This window comes from Rhipicephalus sanguineus, chromosome 6 (assembly GCF_013339695.2).
Source record: "Rhipicephalus sanguineus isolate Rsan-2018 chromosome 6, BIME_Rsan_1.4, whole genome shotgun sequence".
In the NCBI taxonomy this organism is placed as follows: Eukaryota; Metazoa; Arthropoda; class Arachnida; order Ixodida; family Ixodidae; genus Rhipicephalus; species Rhipicephalus sanguineus.
Window position 1 is genome coordinate 32,854,899 of NC_051181.1, and position 18,595 is coordinate 32,873,493.

At 46.2% G+C, this 18,595-nt stretch overlaps 1 protein-coding gene across 1 annotated transcript in view; it reads left to right on the forward strand.

Annotated features, from left to right (window-relative positions):
* LOC119397173 (protein argonaute-2-like) overlaps positions 1 to 18,595 on the forward strand; it is a 62,216-nt gene that overhangs the window by 16,468 nt on the left and 27,153 nt on the right. The window contains exons 3-6 of the mRNA XM_037664612.2: positions 4,628 to 4,978; positions 5,093 to 5,176; positions 10,262 to 10,397; positions 10,503 to 11,243. Of these exons, the coding sequence (XP_037520540.1) occupies positions 4,628 to 4,978; positions 5,093 to 5,176; positions 10,262 to 10,397; positions 10,503 to 11,243 (1,312 nt within the window). The remainder of the gene's footprint in view (positions 1 to 4,627; positions 4,979 to 5,092; positions 5,177 to 10,261; positions 10,398 to 10,502; positions 11,244 to 18,595) is intronic.

Genomic DNA, 18,595 nt, shown 5'->3' on the forward strand with positions numbered 1-18,595 from the left:
CAATCATTTTCATTTCATTTTCATTTCTAGCTTTAGTCAATATAATTCCTAGCTATAGTCAATCTTTAGAAAATTTCTGCGGAGAGATTACACATAGAGGGCTTGTAGTGGATGGCGCAAATTGCTGCAGAGACAGTCAATGTTGCCCACTTCCGTGTCGCCTCTCTGGTGCTCGCAGCTGGCGAGGTCATTTCTGTTTTCCCACACATTTGTCATCACCGTTGCACAATTTGCAGTAGAAATGCAGGGGCCCTCTTTTACTGGCTGATTTCCATCAGCTTCCCATTTGGCCAAATAGTTTAACAGCGCGGCTGTTTAAGCCGGTAGTCAGTCTGTACACAGCGAACAGAAAACTACCATCATGAATCGGCACGCACTCTCTTCGTGCCCTTCTTCTTCTTCGTCCTCTTCTTCATCTTCGCTGCCAGAACAGGTGCGCCGATTTGTCCAGCGTGGGATGCAATAACTGAGATAGAGAAATTCTGGGCGAAAATAATTAGTGGGTGAGGCGGAATTACTGCTCGGAAAAGCTGCTCGTCAAAGCTGATAAAAGTGCTATTAAGATAAGTTTAGATTAAGATAGTGTTTAGGGTGGTAAGGACGTGCATTGACGAAAATGGATTGATTGCTTTCCAGAACGCAGTTGGTATCTCGGTGGAACATTTTTTAACTCTTTTAGAAACCTATTTCAATAGCACTTTGATCAACTTTTACGAGCAGCTTTTTCTGCAGAAGCGTGCCATCTGCATCGGGTCTGGCGCTCGTTTGCTGACCCGAAGGTCGCGGCATCGAATCCCGGCCGCGGCTGCTGCTGCATTTTCGATGGACGCGAAAATGTTTGAGGCTCGTGTACTTGGATTTAGGTGCACGTTAAAGAACCCCAGGTGGTCAAAATTTCCGGAGTCCTTCACTACGGCATCTCTCATAATCATACTCGTATAGTGGTTTTGGTACGCTAAACCGCAGATATTATTATCTGTATCGGGTCGTGTATTGCACCGCTACTGTGTAATCTATCTTTAGGTTCTATTGACAAGGCGCTCGAGGAGGCCTTTCGAAGCAATGCGTGTTTAAACATTTTTATAGTTTTTAATATATATGGATGATTTTTCAGTAGTTTTTAACGGGCAAGGAACTTTTAACTACCTGTGATGCCATTCTAGATATCTTCAGACGACCCGGCAAAGGGCTCTCGTTTACTCACGAAGTTCCACTTGAGAATCTCCTGCGTGTTTTAGACTTAACTATTTCGTTTGCTAATAGTCATGCCTACTGGCAGTATTTTCCTCGGGCACAGAAGGGTTTTGTGCCATATGCCTCATCCCAGTTAAAGATTGTTAAAAGGGGAGTTGCTATGCCCTGTTTAGAATCGGCCCTCAGGAAGTCGTGCGTTTACAAAATGCAGGATGCATTTGACAGTCAGATTTCCCGTCTCAAGACGGCTAGGTTCTAGTGAAGCAGAACTATCGGTAAATTGGCTATCGATAGCATCGATAGTTCTTTTGAAACTATCGATAGTGTAAACAAACTATCGATAGCGCTACTATCCACAAACTATCGATAGTGCAATCCGTAGTACCATCGGTAATATTGCTAGCGATATTACTGCGACGCGTGTTTATTGCTTTGTTTCGACGTATTCGGGTTTCACCAACAAAGACTGTCAGCAACGTTTAACGAAGACCGCGCCGCAATGCTTTAGAAGCTTCGCGTTTGCTTGAGATTATTCTGTTATGATAACGCGTCGGACGCGAATAGTCAAGTTCATTGGCGAGCTTACGCGAGCACCAGCGATAACGCTGGAAGGTTCGATGACTGATGCGTAAACCCGACGCGTTCCACCGATGATCAGATTACTTGAAGGCCGCCTACTGTTATCGCCGCTCTCAGTGCGCAGCGTATATCGCTTGTATTTTGAGTTTTGATTTTCTGGGCACAGGTTCGCCCAAAGAAAGAGCTCCGTATTTTCCATGCTTGCTGCAGCATTCTTCACCGTAACAGCCACGTGACAATACCATCGATAGTGGTGTGAATAATGATGCTGTTGCTGGCCGGCTACATTGCCAAAGTATTTGCAATAGATCTCCTACTATCAGCTTCGCTTAAATTATGACCAGTTTCTTGCGAGAGAAATAAATTACTTTCGCAGTGAAAATGGCGGAAGATGTCCATCAAGAAAATCATATTCAGAAGTAACCAGTCTAACAGGGCTTCTTGATTATATATATATATATATATATATATATATATATATATATATATATATATATATATATATATATATATATATATATATATATATATATATATATATATATTTCTTTTTAATCACGAAATGCAATATAAATTTGAGGCCGCGCAGTTTAAACCACATGTAACGGCTTCCTTTCTGCTACAGCTGAACAGTTTGACTGTGTAGCAAAGCACTCTGGTGAACAAAATCATGTCAACTTTCTTGCCCTTCAGCCTGCTCCTCCGGCTTCCCTATGTACCACGCGCGCGGGGAAGCAAGTTTATGCTGCAATGAGCTCGCGTTATTTATTTTATACTATCGATGGTATACCATTGAGTTCACTATCGGTAGCATTTTTTTGCCATCAATAGTTCGATAGTGACTCAACTATCGACAGTATGCATAGTTCTGCATCACTACTGGGCTCCCTGACTCGATGGTGACGCCAGTGGCGGAAACTCTCCTGCAGAAAGTTAAAGGTTCAAGGAGTGAGGCAAGGACGAGGACGACCACTTTTTACGTAAGACCTGGAGTGTACGTAAGGTTAGCCACAACCTAAGGAAGGTAGCAGGCAGATATGGTGTCCCCCTTGTTTTTTAGGCGCTTTTCAAGCTGGCGCGGCTCTGCCCCTGTACCTAAACGAAGGCACGGCTGTAGTAAGAACCCTGCACAGCTGTATGCTGAATGCTCCACAGGAGTTCTGTATGAGATCCCCGTGACGTGCGGCAAGTCCTACATAGTTAATGAGAACTAACAGGCAATGATGTCAAGGAAAGTATAGGAGATATTATTTGTAGTAATTATGATATAAATGTGAAGAAAGTATAGTGGACGAAAAGATATTACGTAACAATATTACGTAAGTTCCAAGAAAGGATGTTAAAAATTTTACACCCTAATGTTTATAATGCTGTTGCGCGAGTTGGTGATGATGCACATGCGGCATTTTTAGCGCTTGTGTGGTATTTTTCTGAAATAGATCTGTTGAGTGTTCACCCAGTTCACTGTCTTATCTTCCATCAAGTTTTCTTTATTTCCGTCTTAGCGCTGAAAATTCCCTAGGTGGCAAAAGTGCCGCTTTTATCGGCGGACCTTTCTTTTTCGATTATCTGGCTCCCGTCTTCCGCGGCTCAATTGACTTCACGTCCTTGCGCCAGGAAGTGCTTCGTTTTGTTTATTCTTTTTTTTTTTGCTTTCCCTCTCAATTGAATCACGTGCCAAAACTGCTATGCTCGCTTCGCAGAATCACCATTGTTGGTGATCACTGCGAAGGTTCTTAAAGGGACCGACAACCAACTTTTGTGGTACCCGTTTTCTTGAGTGCAATGGGTACCTTAGCGGTCAGAGCTTCTAATCACGGAGTGGTAACGCGGAGAACGCCGTAAAGCATTTGTAATCAGAGTTTTTCGATATTATGCAGTCTCAATATCACATGCTACAAATAGTGAGATGTGAGCGCGATAGCGATTATACGCCAGCAGTGGTGACAAGTTATGCCCTAAGTATGAAAAGGCAATGTTACGTTTGCAAAGCCTGCGGTACCGCGACTACTGCTTTCTAGCCTGTTAAATTATTTTACAATAGTTATAGCGTTTTTCTGGGGCTTCTTATAGAAGTACTTTGGCCGTACACAGGTCGCTTTATCACATTTTAGTCAAGCCAATCCGAGCTAAGCCTTCGAAAACCAAACAAGTGGTAGGATACACCAGCAGTGCTGTTCATGAAGTGGTAGCAATCCTCCACAGAACAGTAAGTCGATGGCATTTTGCGAGCAGCAGCTCCAACTCGCGTGCTACTCTCCAAAATTCCGATACGACGAGAGCAGACGAGAGTCGAGCTACGCGGGAAACGCCGCCGGACGCCTCGCGCATGCGTCGCAGCCTCCGTTTCACTGGAAGCCACGAAAGCAGCGCCGCATCTCATGCTTTACTTCTTTTACCTTAGAAACAAACGGGAATTGACAATAACATACATATTCAAATTTTCAGCCGCCGTTCTGGTGCGTGTAAAAGCATTAGACTACGTACAACAAAGTGCTTAAGACTGCATACGTCTGGTTCATGGCGCTCGCGCTAGGCTGCGCGACATACCGGTTTTTGTTACTTTTAAACGCGATTTAAAAATATAAATCCTACTCAGATCGCGAAAAGTGTTCTGGAATCTGTCACTATAATTCACGGCCTTTTCATTTCCACCAGGATCTAATCACCCGTTCTGGCCAGTTGTCGGTCCCTTTAACATAATAGTGCCTGTAAGGCAGTTCGTCTTAAGCGGATACTTTTTTAACTTCGTCTATAAAAAAAAAAACTAAGACGTTCTTATGCTGTTCTGTATATGAGAGAATTCGTCTTAACGGACCTAATCTCAACAGGAGTTCTCTGTATCGCTGTTTAGGTACACGCCCGTGGGCCGGTCCTTCTTTTCTCCGGAAGGCTACATCGCGGCACCGTTGGGCGAAGGACGAGAGGCGTGGCATGGATACCACCAGAGCGTGGAGCTGTCCAAGGGGAAGCCGACGCTAAACGTCGATGTGTCGGCGACGGCCTTCTACAAGGCCCAGACGGTCATCGACTTCATGTGCGAGGTGCTACATCTGCACAACGTCAGTCAACGCCCTCTCACGGACTCCCAGCGATTTGAGCTCACCAAGGAGATCAAGGGCCTCAAGATTGAGGTCACCCACGGCCGCACGCCCCGCAAGTACCGCGTCTGCGACGTCACCCCCATGACTGCCCATCGCCAGACGTGAGTGCATTTCACGCATTGATTACGCTTCAAAGACATGAGCTCTTGGCTTGTCTATGTATTACAAGAGGCGACCGGAGTTCAGTGAAGCCGGTGTTGTAATTTTTTTTCCAGGTTTCCGTGGCAGTTGGAGAATGGCGTAACAGTCGTTTGTACAGTGGCCGAGTATTTCCTGAGGAGGTACGAGATGAAACTGAGGTAAGCACGACTACATCGCTGCACTCAACGCTAGGAAAGTGCTGGAAAACTTAGGTTGAAGCGTCGTTTCTGGTGGTTGATTCGAATAACAGAATTGAATGCAAGGGTCACCGGTGCAATCGTGCTCGTGTTTGATCCCTCGGTGTATCACTTGGCAGGTGCATCGATTTAATTCTGATCTTTGGGAGGTTCACTTCGTGCTGACTTCGCTTTTTTTACCCCTTAGCAAGTTTTGTTTTTATATTTCAAGAATTTTCTCCCTCTTCTTTTGGCTCTTTTTTAGAATTAACATTGAATATTTCAGGTCTCTAAAGCAAGTTCTTGCTGTTCAAAAACTGAGTCACATATTAGGTAAAGTTTGCACGAGTAAGCTTATTGTTAATTGCCACGTGCACAGACAGCGACGAGGCACACACACAGAAAAAAAAAAGGCGCTACCGAACACCAACGCGTAACGCACACAACTGCGGCGGCAGTGAAGCCAGCTGAGAGCTGCCGTTTGCTTGGCACAAATTTAGACTGCAGCGCCCTCACACTCCCTAGCAGCAAATCGCGCCCGCCTCGAAAGGAGGAGTTCGGACGCTGAAAAAGTATCTATAAACTCATCTTTAAAAGGCGCGAAAAAAACCACAACGGACAGGTAGGAAGGAGACAGGACGACGCGCTTCTAGTAACAGAAGCTTTAATCAAAAATAGAAAGAAGATATACACACACATTACAAAAAACAAGAAAAAAAGAACCAGACTACCGCAGAATGAATATTGTTGGGAAACAGGTGTCTCAGCTTGCGACTGCTTCTGCGCAGAGCTGATAGACGGAGCGATCAAGGCGACGGTGAGTTAAGGCAAATTTATATACATATATACAGAGGCGTCACATATTCGGCGCTGGGGCCGACAGCTTATCGGGCTCGCACAGCGGTGCGACGACGACCCGGGACTTCTTCGTTCGCTGTCTCGCTGTCTCCGCGCAGCTTGGTTCTTTTATAGCCCTGGGCGATCGCTTGCATCAGCCAGGAGCGAAGCCTCCAATCAGGAACCGCCGTTGGTCGCTGGCTCGAACCGGATCCGCGGGGAGGAGGGCTTGCCGCACGTTGCGGGAGAGATTTCCGTCGGTTGCGTCAGGCGCAGAGCCGGAGTTGCCGGGGATTGCGTAAGGCTCCCGCCTCGTTGCATCAGCTGGTGTTGACGCTGGTTGAGTCAGCCTCATCGCCGGAGTTGCCGGGGATTGCGTAAGACTCCCGCTTCGTTTCATCAGCGGGTGTCGACGCTGGTTGCGTCAGACGTTTTACCAGCTTGAATTCCTTGTCGAAGCAAGGAAGTTTGGGTTGGGAGCCCTGGCATAACAATATGCATATAAAAGATAAAACACCAGGCACGTTTTTTGTCACCAGCTTAAGTTATATCAAGGTAATCTACCTCTCGGCTTGATAGCGCTACGGACGGACAGCTTATACAAGAAACACCCGATTTAGAAATATAGGCGGCTTCCACAATTTCACGAGTCATTTGAACTCGGCTCGAAAACAAAATAGCTGCTTCTTTAAACAAAGGAAGACACCCACAAGCATGACAATGCGCAGATGAGTGTGAAAGCTTGTCGGTCTTCAACGACCTTTCATGTTCACGCAAGCGTATGTTTACACACCGTCCAGTTGTTTGTCCGATGTATGTCCGTTTGCAAGTTGTAGGTATGTTATATACTACACCAACGCGGCAGGGCACATAGGTATTCACATGTTTTACACGGCAACGACCATATTCAGAGCATCTCCGAGCAAACGGACATACATCGGACAAACTGGACGGTGTGTAAACATACGCTTGCGTGAACATGAAAGGTCGTTGAAGACCGACAAGCTTTCACACTTATCTGCGCATTGTCATGCTTGTGGGTGTCTTTGTTTAAAGAAGCAGCTATTTTGTTTTCGAACCGAGTTCAAAGGACTCGTGAAATTGTGGAAGCCGCCTATATTTCTAAATCGGGTGTTTCTTGTATAAGCTGTCCGTCCGTAGCGCTATCAAGCCGAGAGGTAGATTACCTTGATATAACTTAAGCTGGTGACAAAAAACGTGCCTGGTGTTTTATCTTTTATATAGCATATTCATTCTGCGGTGGTCTGGTTCTTTTTTTCTTGTTTTTTGTAATGTGTGTGTATATCTTCTTTCGTTTTTTGATTAAAGCTTCAGTTGCTAGAAGCGCGTCGTCCTGTCTCCTTCCTACCTGTCCGTTGTTTTTTTCGCGCCTTTTAAAGATGAACTTCAACCAACTCGCCCAACTGTCCCTGCTAATTCAGTATCTATAAACGTTGTTTTGGGCATCATCATTCAGTCCAATCCAAACGCCCAGACCCTAACCCTAACCGCACCATTAAAGAAAAGAAAAAAAAGTTCGGCAGATCCTACGATTTGTAAATCGGTTTCATGCGAAGCAGAGTACTTCTATGCTGCATTTTATGGCTTTGAGCCAAGCGTTACGAAGTGGATCGACGTGCTTTTGTATGTGTAGTAGCTGTGTGTACATTGTGGTTATTACCAGGCACGTCGACAACACTGGCGTTTTAAGGGTAACTTATGGTGCGATCTAACGACAGCCCTCACGTTAGAGTACATACGTCAGTATTATCGAAACTAAATGCAATTTATGGTGCAATCATGCGAATATCATACGTTACTTTCGTCAATGTATTCCTCCGGGTTCGAGCGATGCTTAAATATACCTTGCTAAATCATAGGAATACAAATGTAATGCACATTAGACGGCAATAAAAGTGTAGCCGACATTGGTACCACAAACGTTAATCTGATATGACGAACGTATCGTAGTATAGTACATATGTAGTGTTCATTGCGGTCTTGTAAAATTAGATAGCCAGCACCACAACCACAATTGACGCTGCACCAACATTACGCCTGTCTAGGCGGTTTTTCCAAACCAGTTCATCGACCTGGCGTGGTTTGTGGTAGAATACCTGATTGCCACGCAGGGTTCGGTTCCTGCTGGGATCGTAATTTTCATTCTTTCTATTCGTCGGGTCAACGCTGCCGATGTCGGTGTTTCTTGACGCTCTCGCATGCAAATTACCAATGTCTGTTCTCGCCGTTCCTGGGTCGATAAAAACTATCAATCACCTGTGGCGCATGCCCGTATACCGCGGCCCATGGTAAACCGGTATGTGCTATACGTGCCTGGAGGAAAGAGTGACGACGTACGCGACAGGGTTTTCACGTTATGCATGTCATGACCCGACAGTCATATTCGTCAAATCATCTTACTTTCCCATGGTACTTTCGGTCTACACCAAGTTAAGGAGATAGATAGATAGATAGATAGATAGATAGATAGATAGATAGATAGATAGATAGATAGATAGATAGATAGATAGATAGATAGATAGATAGATAGATAGATAGATAGATAGATAGATAGATAGATAGATAGATAGATACGCTGAAAGTGCCGGAGGTTCACCAAGAAATGCGTCGCACTTAAAATACAGTAGTTCTAAAATTTCCTGGCCTTCTTCTATCGCGTGCAAAACTCTTAAGCCACTTTCGCCGCAATACAACGGTATCTTGCGAAAAGGCGAACTAAGATTTAAAAGGGGCTATTAGTACTGGCTGTCACAGGACACAACACAATTTGTTCCTTGATTACTCATGTATGCACGTGCCGTAGCATTACTAGTACTAGAATGATCGCTGACGTCTAAAAATTACTGGCAATCATTCAGAGCTGTGTACGACGGTTCTGCCGCCCTGACAAATAATATAAAAAAACGTATGCCTGATTTCATTTTTCACCTCCCTCACTCGCTCCAGCTGTACGAATCTCCCGAATTTCGGTCGCGGGATCCAATCCCGGTCGCGGCGGCCGCATTTTCGATGGAGGCGAAGATGCTTCAGACCTATGTACTTAGATTTACGTTAAGGAACCCCTGGTGGTCGAAATTTCCGGAGTCCTCCACTACGGCGTCCCTCATAATGATAGGGTGGTTTTGGGACGTTAAACCCCAACAATTAATATTAACCTCCCGAATTTCGAGCTTGCCAGGTTAGCAGGTCAACATCAGCATTGGCAGCGCCTGTCAAATGATTTGACAGGCGCTGCAAACGTTAATGTGGACTTCGTAATTGTTTGCACTGTGGGGTGATTCAGCACACTGCTTTTATTCATATAACTGTGCTCAGTGGACTGTGCACGAGTTAACTGATGTGTAATGGTTTACACATATTTCTTTTTCTAAAAGTGAGTCTTTTTTGTTGTTATACTGCTCCAAATTTAGTATTTCGTGCTAGAAAATGGAGGTTTTCCGTGACCTGCTCCTAATATGGATTTTCGTGCTCTGAAAGCAACATTTTGCTGCTCCAAAAATTCGTCCAAAGCCTATTTCGGCTCTTGCACCCCTGGCCGTAATTCAAGTAGTCGCCGTGTTGCATGCGATCTTAGACCGCAGCTGTTTTGCTTCTTTGTTTATTGCGATTGCAATTATATGGACACTCCAGGCCATTTTTTGCCGTCGCCGTCATCTTCCATATAAAGTCCCAATTGCATAACATTGCCCCGTGCGTCATACGTTCTATGTGCGAAGGAAAGCGCGCGAGCGCTGCCGACGAACGGGGCTCAAGCAGAGATGGGACGAGCCGGCCGTTTCGTTCGCGCGAAAGGCGCATGGAGATCGGACGGCACGAAGGTCGTTGCAGCGGCCGCGTTTCCTTACGGAAGCGTCTTGTTTGAGTGCCAGGTTAAAGGCGTGAGCTTACTTGGTATAGAATTCGAGTCTGTTGCTATTTCACTGATTCGCCCTTGCGGCGAAACTTTTTTGTTCACCTTTAGCTTTTTTTTACTTAATAATTACTACGCTTCAACTAAATATCTAAACCACTGTTACGTAAAAGCTACTATATCCGTGTGAGATTCCACAGCCATATGACTAAAAAGCTAATAATGGCAGCCGATTATTCTGTTCATTATCCGACTTCGTGTGTCATTGAGGTGCTGGCGGTATGCTTGGTTTCATAGACAGCTAACCAGAGCGCTCTGTTTCTTCAAGATGTCCTAGAGCAGTGAACGTGTTTGTGCAGGTGCCCGCAGCTTCCCTGCCTTCAAGTAGGTCCGGAGCACAGGAAAGCCTACCTGCCCCTCGAGGTCTGCAATATTGTGGCTGGTCAGAGGTGCACCAAAAAGCTCACTGACATGCAGACATCGATAATGATTAGAGTAAGTAGGAATGTTGCACCTTAGGAGCAATGCATGTTTTCAACAACGGGCATGCTTAAGAAATCCGGTGGGCAGGCATTCAAGTGTGCTTTCATTGCGGTGCAGGAAAGTGCGCTGTCCGCCCCGGACCGGGAGGACCAAATCAGCAACCTGGTGCGCCACCCGAACTTCAGCATGGACCCGTACGCGCAGGAGTTTGATGTTTCTATCAGCGACACTATGATGAAGGTGAAGGGCCGCGTCCTGCCTCCTCCAAGGCTGTTGTGTGGAGGCTCGACCCAGCGGCAGGTGGTACCCAGGCGGGGGGTGTGGGACATGCGGGACAAAGAGTTCTACCTGAGCGCCGAGTTAAAGACCTGGGCCCTCACCTGCTTTGCTTCACCGCGAAGGTGCGCAGAGGATACGCTGCGCATCTTCACCAAGCAGCTGCACACTATCGCCAATGGCACTGGCATGCGCATGAATGACCAGCCCTGCGCCTACGAGTATGCCAGGGAGACCGACGAGGTCGAGGCCGTGTTCCGACGCCTCATGTCCGACTTCCCGGGTCTGCAGCTCGTCGTCGTCGTGCTGCCCGGCAAGACACCCATTTACGCCGAGGTCAAGCGAGTCGGGGACACGGTGCTGGGCATGGCCACGCAGTGCGTCGACGTGAAAAACGTCACGAGAACGACCACGCAGGCTCTGTCCAATATGTGCCTCAAGATCAACTGCAAGCTGGGCGGCATCAACTCCATCATCGATCCCGGAACGCGACCCAAGGTGTTCGAAGAGCCGGTCATCTTCATCGGCGCCAGCGTCACTCGCTCGCCGCCTAGCGACAACAGGAAGTTCTCCATTGCGGCGGTCAGTATGCGTGCTTGGATCCTTCCCAGGTGAAAATATTGCAACTGGAAACAACTGGCCCCAACTGGGACCAGTTCAACTGGTTTATGGTCAAATTCCCAGTTGGGACCCACTGGCAACTGGTCCCAACTGGGAATTTGACCATAAACCACTTCACCTGGTCCCAGTTATTTCCAGTTGCAACTGGGACCAGTTGACAGTGGGTCCCAGCGGGGGCCAGTGGCTCTTACTGAGATCTCAATAAGAGCCAGTTGCCCGTTGCAAATGGTGTCCCATTAGGAACTACTGTCTGAAGCTGGTCCCATTAAAAATTAAACCTGATGTCATAGGCGTATCTACCGAGGGGGGGCGGCAAGGGGGGGGGGGGGGGGGGGCTGAGCCCCCCACTTTTGTGAGCGTTCGCTTCCGGCAGCGCAGTGGCAAACCAACTATGACGAAGTTTTCGTTCGACACAACTGTCAAAAAATTAGATTATGAGATTTAAAAGTACCCCCAGCTTCTGCAGCGAATATCGTCTTCCGTGCCTCACCACGCCGGACCGTAGATTCTGTGCAACGCTTTGATACCTTGCGCTCTTGCATTGTGGAGGAGGCTACAGCTGAGCAGGGGCTCTCAGGCGTCAGAGTCTTCCGTCCTTTATTTATTCCGTTCTACCTGATATCAAATTTGCATTACCGCCGACGCAAGCTAGGGCGGGAACCAGCAGCATTTATGAAGATTTCAGTCAATAAATGTTACTGCAGTTCACAGGAAATGCACCTGTTTTTTTCTTCGAAAACGTACAGCATTGCCTGCCATATCCCCTTGGTGGAAGTGAGTCGATGAGCGCGCAGATGCGCGAGTGTTACTTGGGCAGAGCTGACGCGGAGCGGCGGTGGATGAAGATTCCGCCTGTGTTTCCGAATTAATATTATTCGCCTGTCTGATCGTACCGTAGCTTGCAACAACCTTAGTAGCTTAGATTTGGGCGATAAAAAAAACGCATCCTCAACAAAACGAGTTTACGGAACGATGCCGTATACGCGCACGAACGGTTCAACACCATTATATAAGCCCTGCAATTATTTATTTTGCGCAAATAAATCTATTCTCACCGCCTGCTACGACTATACCCTCTGCTAAGCCATCGTCGCGATGCCATCTTCTCTTTCGTTCGGAACAAGACGAAATAAATCAAGTTTTGCTTGACATATCAACACTTAGGGTGACTGCCGGTTGGGCATGTTGGTAAAGGTTCACGATGAAACAGGCGCATAAGCACGAAGACTCAGAAAAGAGACAAGACGGAGCGCTTCTCTTCCTTTTTTATCACATCAATGCACGTCACCGCAAACCTGTTATTATCAGAAACAGTGTGAATCAGCTAAACACCGCTATGATAACCGATGGCATACAGCAGGTAAGCACGTGTTAACCACCAAAAGAAAAAACAAGAAAAGAAAATACAGATACAGAGAAGGCAGAGACATCCTATTTGAATTTTACGAAACCTAGAATATACGTGGAGGTACATACATAGAACGAAGTTTTTTATGGGTGCAGGTAAACAGGTCAATGTTTGCAGATGTGTACGCGTTTAAAAGGGAAGGACGTGTATGTTGGAGGCGCTCTTTCCCGGTATTTATGCGTGCTGTTGGCACCAACCAGTTTTCGGGTTGCCTAAAAGGGTAACTCGCGTTCTTTTCTTCCAAATAAAAAAGCCGGCAGATCCCACGCATTGTGGGAATCGATGTAATGCGAAGCAGCCAGCAAAGAGCTGCATACATCGTCTTGTATGTCATTGAGGAAAATGCGTGTCATGGTTTTCATGTTAACTCCTATTATTTATGTTTGTCACACAGTAACGTCGCGCAATACCAACTTGGGGGTCGATCAACCTAGAGAAACGGCCTCCAGGGCACCATGAGCGTGGCATCTAAGTCATGCTGTACATGACATGTGTGTCATGACTTTCATGTTAACTCGTGTTTTTTGTGTTCGTCACACAGTCACGTCGCAAGATACCAATTTCGGTGTATATCAAGCTAGCGAAACGGCCGCCAGCGCACCATGAGCGTGGCACGTAAGTCATGCTGTACATGACATGCGTGTCATGATTTTCATGATAACTCGTGTTATTTATGTTCGTCACACAGTCACGTCGCAAGATACCAATTTTGGTGTATATCAACCTACTGAAACGGCCGTCAGCGCCCCATGAGCGTGGCACGTAAGTCATGCTGTACATGACATGCGTGTCATGATTTTCATGTCAACTCGTGTTATTTATGTTCGTCACACGGTCACGTCGCAAGATACCAATTTTGGTGTATATCAATCTAGCGAAACGGCCGCCAGCGCCCCATGAGCGTGGCACGTAAGTCATGCTGTACATGACATGCGTGTCACGATTTTCATGATAACTCGTGTTATTTATGTTCCTCACACGGTCACGTCGCAAGATACCAATTTCGGTGCATATCAATCTAGCGAAACGGCCGCCAGCGCCCCATGAGCCTGGCACGTAAGTCATGCTGTACACGACATGCGTGTCATGATTTTCATGATAACTCGTGTTATTTATGTTCGTCACACGGTCACGTCGCAAGATACCAATTTCGGTGCATATCAATCTAGCGAAACGGCCGCCAGCGCCCCATGAGCGTGGCACGTAAGTCATGCTGTACATTACATGCGTGTCGTGATTTTCATGATAACTCGTGTTATTTATGTTCGTCACACGGTCACGTCGCAAGATACCAATTTCGGTGTATATCAAGCTAGCGAAACGGCCGCCAGCGCACCATGAGCGTAGCATGTAAATCATGCTGTACATGACATTCGTGTCATGATTTTCATGTTATGACTTGTCATTTATGTTCGTCATACAGTCATGTTACGCCATACCAATTTTGGTGCACATTCGATTAACCAAGCGACCAGGAGAGCACAAAGTCGTAGGCGGCTAGATAGATAGATAGATAGATAGATAGATAGATAGATAGATAGATAGATAGATAGATAGATAGATAGATAGATAGATAGATAGATAGATACGGTCAAAGTCGCAGAAGTTCGCTAAGAAATGCTTCGCATTTAAAATGACCGAGTCATGTTACGTCCAAGAAGGCAAATTCAGAATCTGTTAGCAGAATAGACGCCTGGCTGACGCACTTATCGCCTCCTTTCTCAATTCGAAACGCTTCAATTATTTCTCTCGTTCGCTTCTCGTGCTTGTCAAGTATTTCTGTGTCACAAAATTGTCGATTATTTCTGTTCCTGCGCTCCGTCTTGTGTCCTTTCTCAGTCTTCGTGCTTATTGCGCTTGTTTCATCATGAATATAAACACTAATGCGCGGTTTAGTGCGTACTCGTAATTCTGACGTCGCCAGTTTCGCGGTTTTGTGGCGTTGCGTGACAGGAAAGCTATTTTAGCGCCGACCAACGATGAATAACCAAGAGCGAAGAAGTAATGGCAAGGAAAGGCAGTATCAGAAATAATTTAGTACCTTGATCTTCTACCTAACAATACGTGGGGAGTCATTTAGCGATGGGACGTTTTAGCGCCTTTGGTTGCATCGCGTTACGAACAGGCGCTGTGGGCATGACGCAGAAGACTTAGACCGATCATAAACAGCAATTGCCTTATACGAGACAGAAAAAAAAAACGGACAACTTTGTTGTTATGCCAGTCCAGATCTAGTCGATGCAAGTGTGAGGTTCTGACGCTTGCATAGCCATGTTTACTGAGAGGAAGAGTTGTAAGGGCACACTTGCCCTCCTTGGCCCCGCTCTCAGAAATAAAAGGTGAAAATGCAACGCCGAAGGTGCCATTCGTTGACCTTTATAATCTTTTAGTTCCCATTCAATACTTTTTCCGTAAAATCATATCGACGAAGCTTGCTCTTCTTGCTCATGAGGTTAATTACAAAACTCAATGTCACAAAGTGGCACACGGCCTATTTTTAGACTTCTCCAAAGCCGTTCGCTTCGTCAACCACAACGTTTTGTTAAGAATGTTGCAATTTTATGGTACTGGATGCATAGCAAGTTTTTGAACCTCATCGTATTTACAACGTGGAACTCAGATTGTAATATTTGCAGGTGAATTCTCAGATGGGCAGTACCTCACAGGGAAGCGCTTTGTGACCTGTCCGTTTACACTCGCTATTTACCATATCCTAAACATTGATAGCAAAGCTAGATTTGTAATCTATGCAGATGGCGCGGCTTTATCTTTTCTTAGAAATTAAGGTTCAGGGCTAGTAACAAGGGTTAACACACCCAAACTGGTATTAATCTGCCTTGACGAACACATGATATGTGACTTAGAATAACAGAGAGCTGAGCTAGTTGGTAAGTATTCATTCTAAAAAGACAGGGCGTGCAAACACGGACACAAGAAAGAAGTCAGGACACCACAAACGCCGACTAACAACTGAAGAGACGCACAACGGCTGAAAAGAAAGAAGGCACAAAAACTGGTGTCCTGACTTCTTTCTTGTGTCCGTGTTTGCACGCCCTGTCTTTTTAGACATGATATGTGATAAACACATCACGAGTATGATGAGTAAACTCTGTAAAAGGATTGGTATTTTACGCCAAAAAATTTTGTGTGCCCTACATCAGTCGGCGCGCTTCTGCACAAGGCACGTTTTTACAAAATAAATATTTCGCATTGCTCATTCGAGCAATAACCACCATAAAATTATTACCAAGTGGCACTGTTTCAAAACCGCATAGTTTATGGAATATGAAATGGTTCCTACATACCCTTTTAAGTGGCCTTTTTATAATAAACCCTGCACCATTTAGGTTAATTCCATCTACACTGATAATGTTCCAGAAATTACAAAGTTGGGCTAGTTGATAATATTACTGAATATATTAACAATAATTATAACATGGCAGAATCACTAGCTGGACTAAAAGCACACAAAACAAAATGTAGAGGCAAACCTCTAGACTGGCAAGTAAAGTATGTCAGTACTAATTGAGGAAAACCTAGGCTACAGTTTTTGTTACCTCTGTTATTAAACACAATTAAATGTAACAACCTATTGATAGAAAAGAAATGTCACCAATTTATCTACGAAATGTACTACTCAGAGCGACACAAGTAACATATGCTCATATGTAAGCATTCTTGCAGTCACTTTAAAATGCGTTGCTGGGCTAGCTGGTGCATGGATAAATTCTAAGAAAGCGGCTCATCAAAAGACAAGTAGAAGAGAGGGCGATCAAGTTCACTTGTTGCCCCATCTCCCGTGCTAGTCTCTTCCTGCGCTTCTCTCCATGTATTTGTCACTTTTTGAAAATTCTTAATAGTTAATGTTTAAACAGCCGTGGCTGGAAATACTTCTTATATTTGCTTTTAAGACGCAAAGGAACACAAGCACAAGGAAGGACATGGGACAGAGCGCCCCCCGTGTCCTTTCTTGTGATTGTGCTCCTTCGTGCTGGAAAGCAAACTTGAACGTACACCAACAAAATTTCTCTAAAAGATACTCCTTACTTTTGTGATACGGATGTGTATGCTTGTTCTGAGGCATGACATGTAAAATGTATTGTCCTTTTTATCATGTTGCTGCCGTCTGCATATATATATATATATATATATATGTGTGTGTGTGTGTGTGTGTGTGTGTGTGTGTGTGTGTGTGTGTGTGTGTGTGTGTGCTTCGAGGGCCCCCATCGTAGCAATGAAGAGAAGGCTGCAGAGCCAAACTATGCATTGCTACCGCTGAAGAAAAATGGCCCACAATCGCGTCCTTGTTTTCTGCGCGAGAATTAGGCAAAACAACATTGCCCTATTTTCTATGGGACACTACCTTCGGAACAACGGTGGTCCTGCTCTCGAGGTAATCTACAAGGCCCTTCAGTTCCGGGTCGGATCGCTGTCGTTCGGCGAAGTCGTCGGCACTTATGGCTCCCAAGAAGCTGTCATCATCCGGGTCTTCGGGCGGTGGTGGGTCGACGGGGGCACGAGACAGGCAGTCGGCGTCGGAGTGTTTTCTTCCGGACTTGTACGCGACGGAAATGTCAAACTCTTGAAGTCTTAGGCTCCACCGTGCGAGGCGACCTGAAGGGTCCTTCAAGTTAGCTAGCCAACACAAGGGGTGATGGTCGCTCACAACTTTGAAGGGCCTGCCGTAGAGGTAGGGGCGAAACTGACGTAGACCAGATGATGGCGAGGCACTCCTTTTCTGTTGTGGAATAGTTGGCCTCTGCCTTAGACCGCGACCGGCTAGCATAACTGATAACCCTTTCCAGTCCACCCGTCCGCTGCACAAGGACGGCGCCGAGTCCTACGCTGCTTGCACCGGTGTGAATCTCCGTATCGGCGTATTCGTCGAAATGCGCAAGTATCGGAGGTGTCTGCAGGCGTCGTTTCAGTTCATGAAATGCTTCGACTTGCGCTGTTTGCCACCTGAATTCGACGTCGGTCTTCGTGAGCTGCGTTAGTGGCTCGGCTATCCGTGAAAAGTCTTTGACAAAGCGTCTGTAATAGGCGCACAAGCCGAGAAATCGGCGCACGGCCTTCTTGTCGGTGGGTGGCGGGAAAGCGGCGATGGCAGCTGTCTTCTGCGAGTCTGGAAGCACTCTAGTCTTGCTGATCACGTGGCCCAAAAACAAAAGCTCCTGGTACGCGAAGCGGCACTTTTCTGGCTTCAGGGTGAGCCCGGAGTTCTTGATTGCTTGAAGTACGGATTGAAGTCTCTGGAGGTGTTCGTCGAAGTTCGAGGAAAACACAACGACGTCGTCCAAGTAAACAAGGCAAGTCTGCCACTTCGAGCCAGCTAATACAGTATCCATGACTCGTTGGAAAGTCGCAGGTGCCGAGCAAAGACCAAATGGCATGACCTTGAACTCGAACAGGCCGTCCGGTGTTATGAAGGCAGTCTTTTATCGGTCCCTCTCGTCGACTTCGATTTGCCAGTAGCCGGTCTTGAGGTCCATCGAAGAAAAGTACTTCGCGTTGTGGAGTCGATCTAGGGCGTCGTCTATACGTGGGAGAGGGTACACGTCCTTTTTCGTGATTTTGTTCAGGCGACGATAATCGACGCAGAAACGTAGGGTCCCATCCTTCTTCTTCACTAACACCACGGGTGACGCCCACGGACTCTTTGAAAGCTGGATGATGTCGTCGCGTAGCATTTCGTCGACTTGTTTCTTTATGGCCTCACGTTTTCGCGTCGAAACTCTGTACGGGCTCTGACGAAGTGGCCTGGTACTTTCTTCTGTTATGATGCGATGTCTTGCGATTGGTGTCTGCCGAAGTCTGGACGACGATGAAAAGCAGTCCTTGTATTGCAGGAGCAGGGTTTTGAGCTGGTCTTGCTTGACCTTCGGAAGGCTCGGGTTGACGTCGA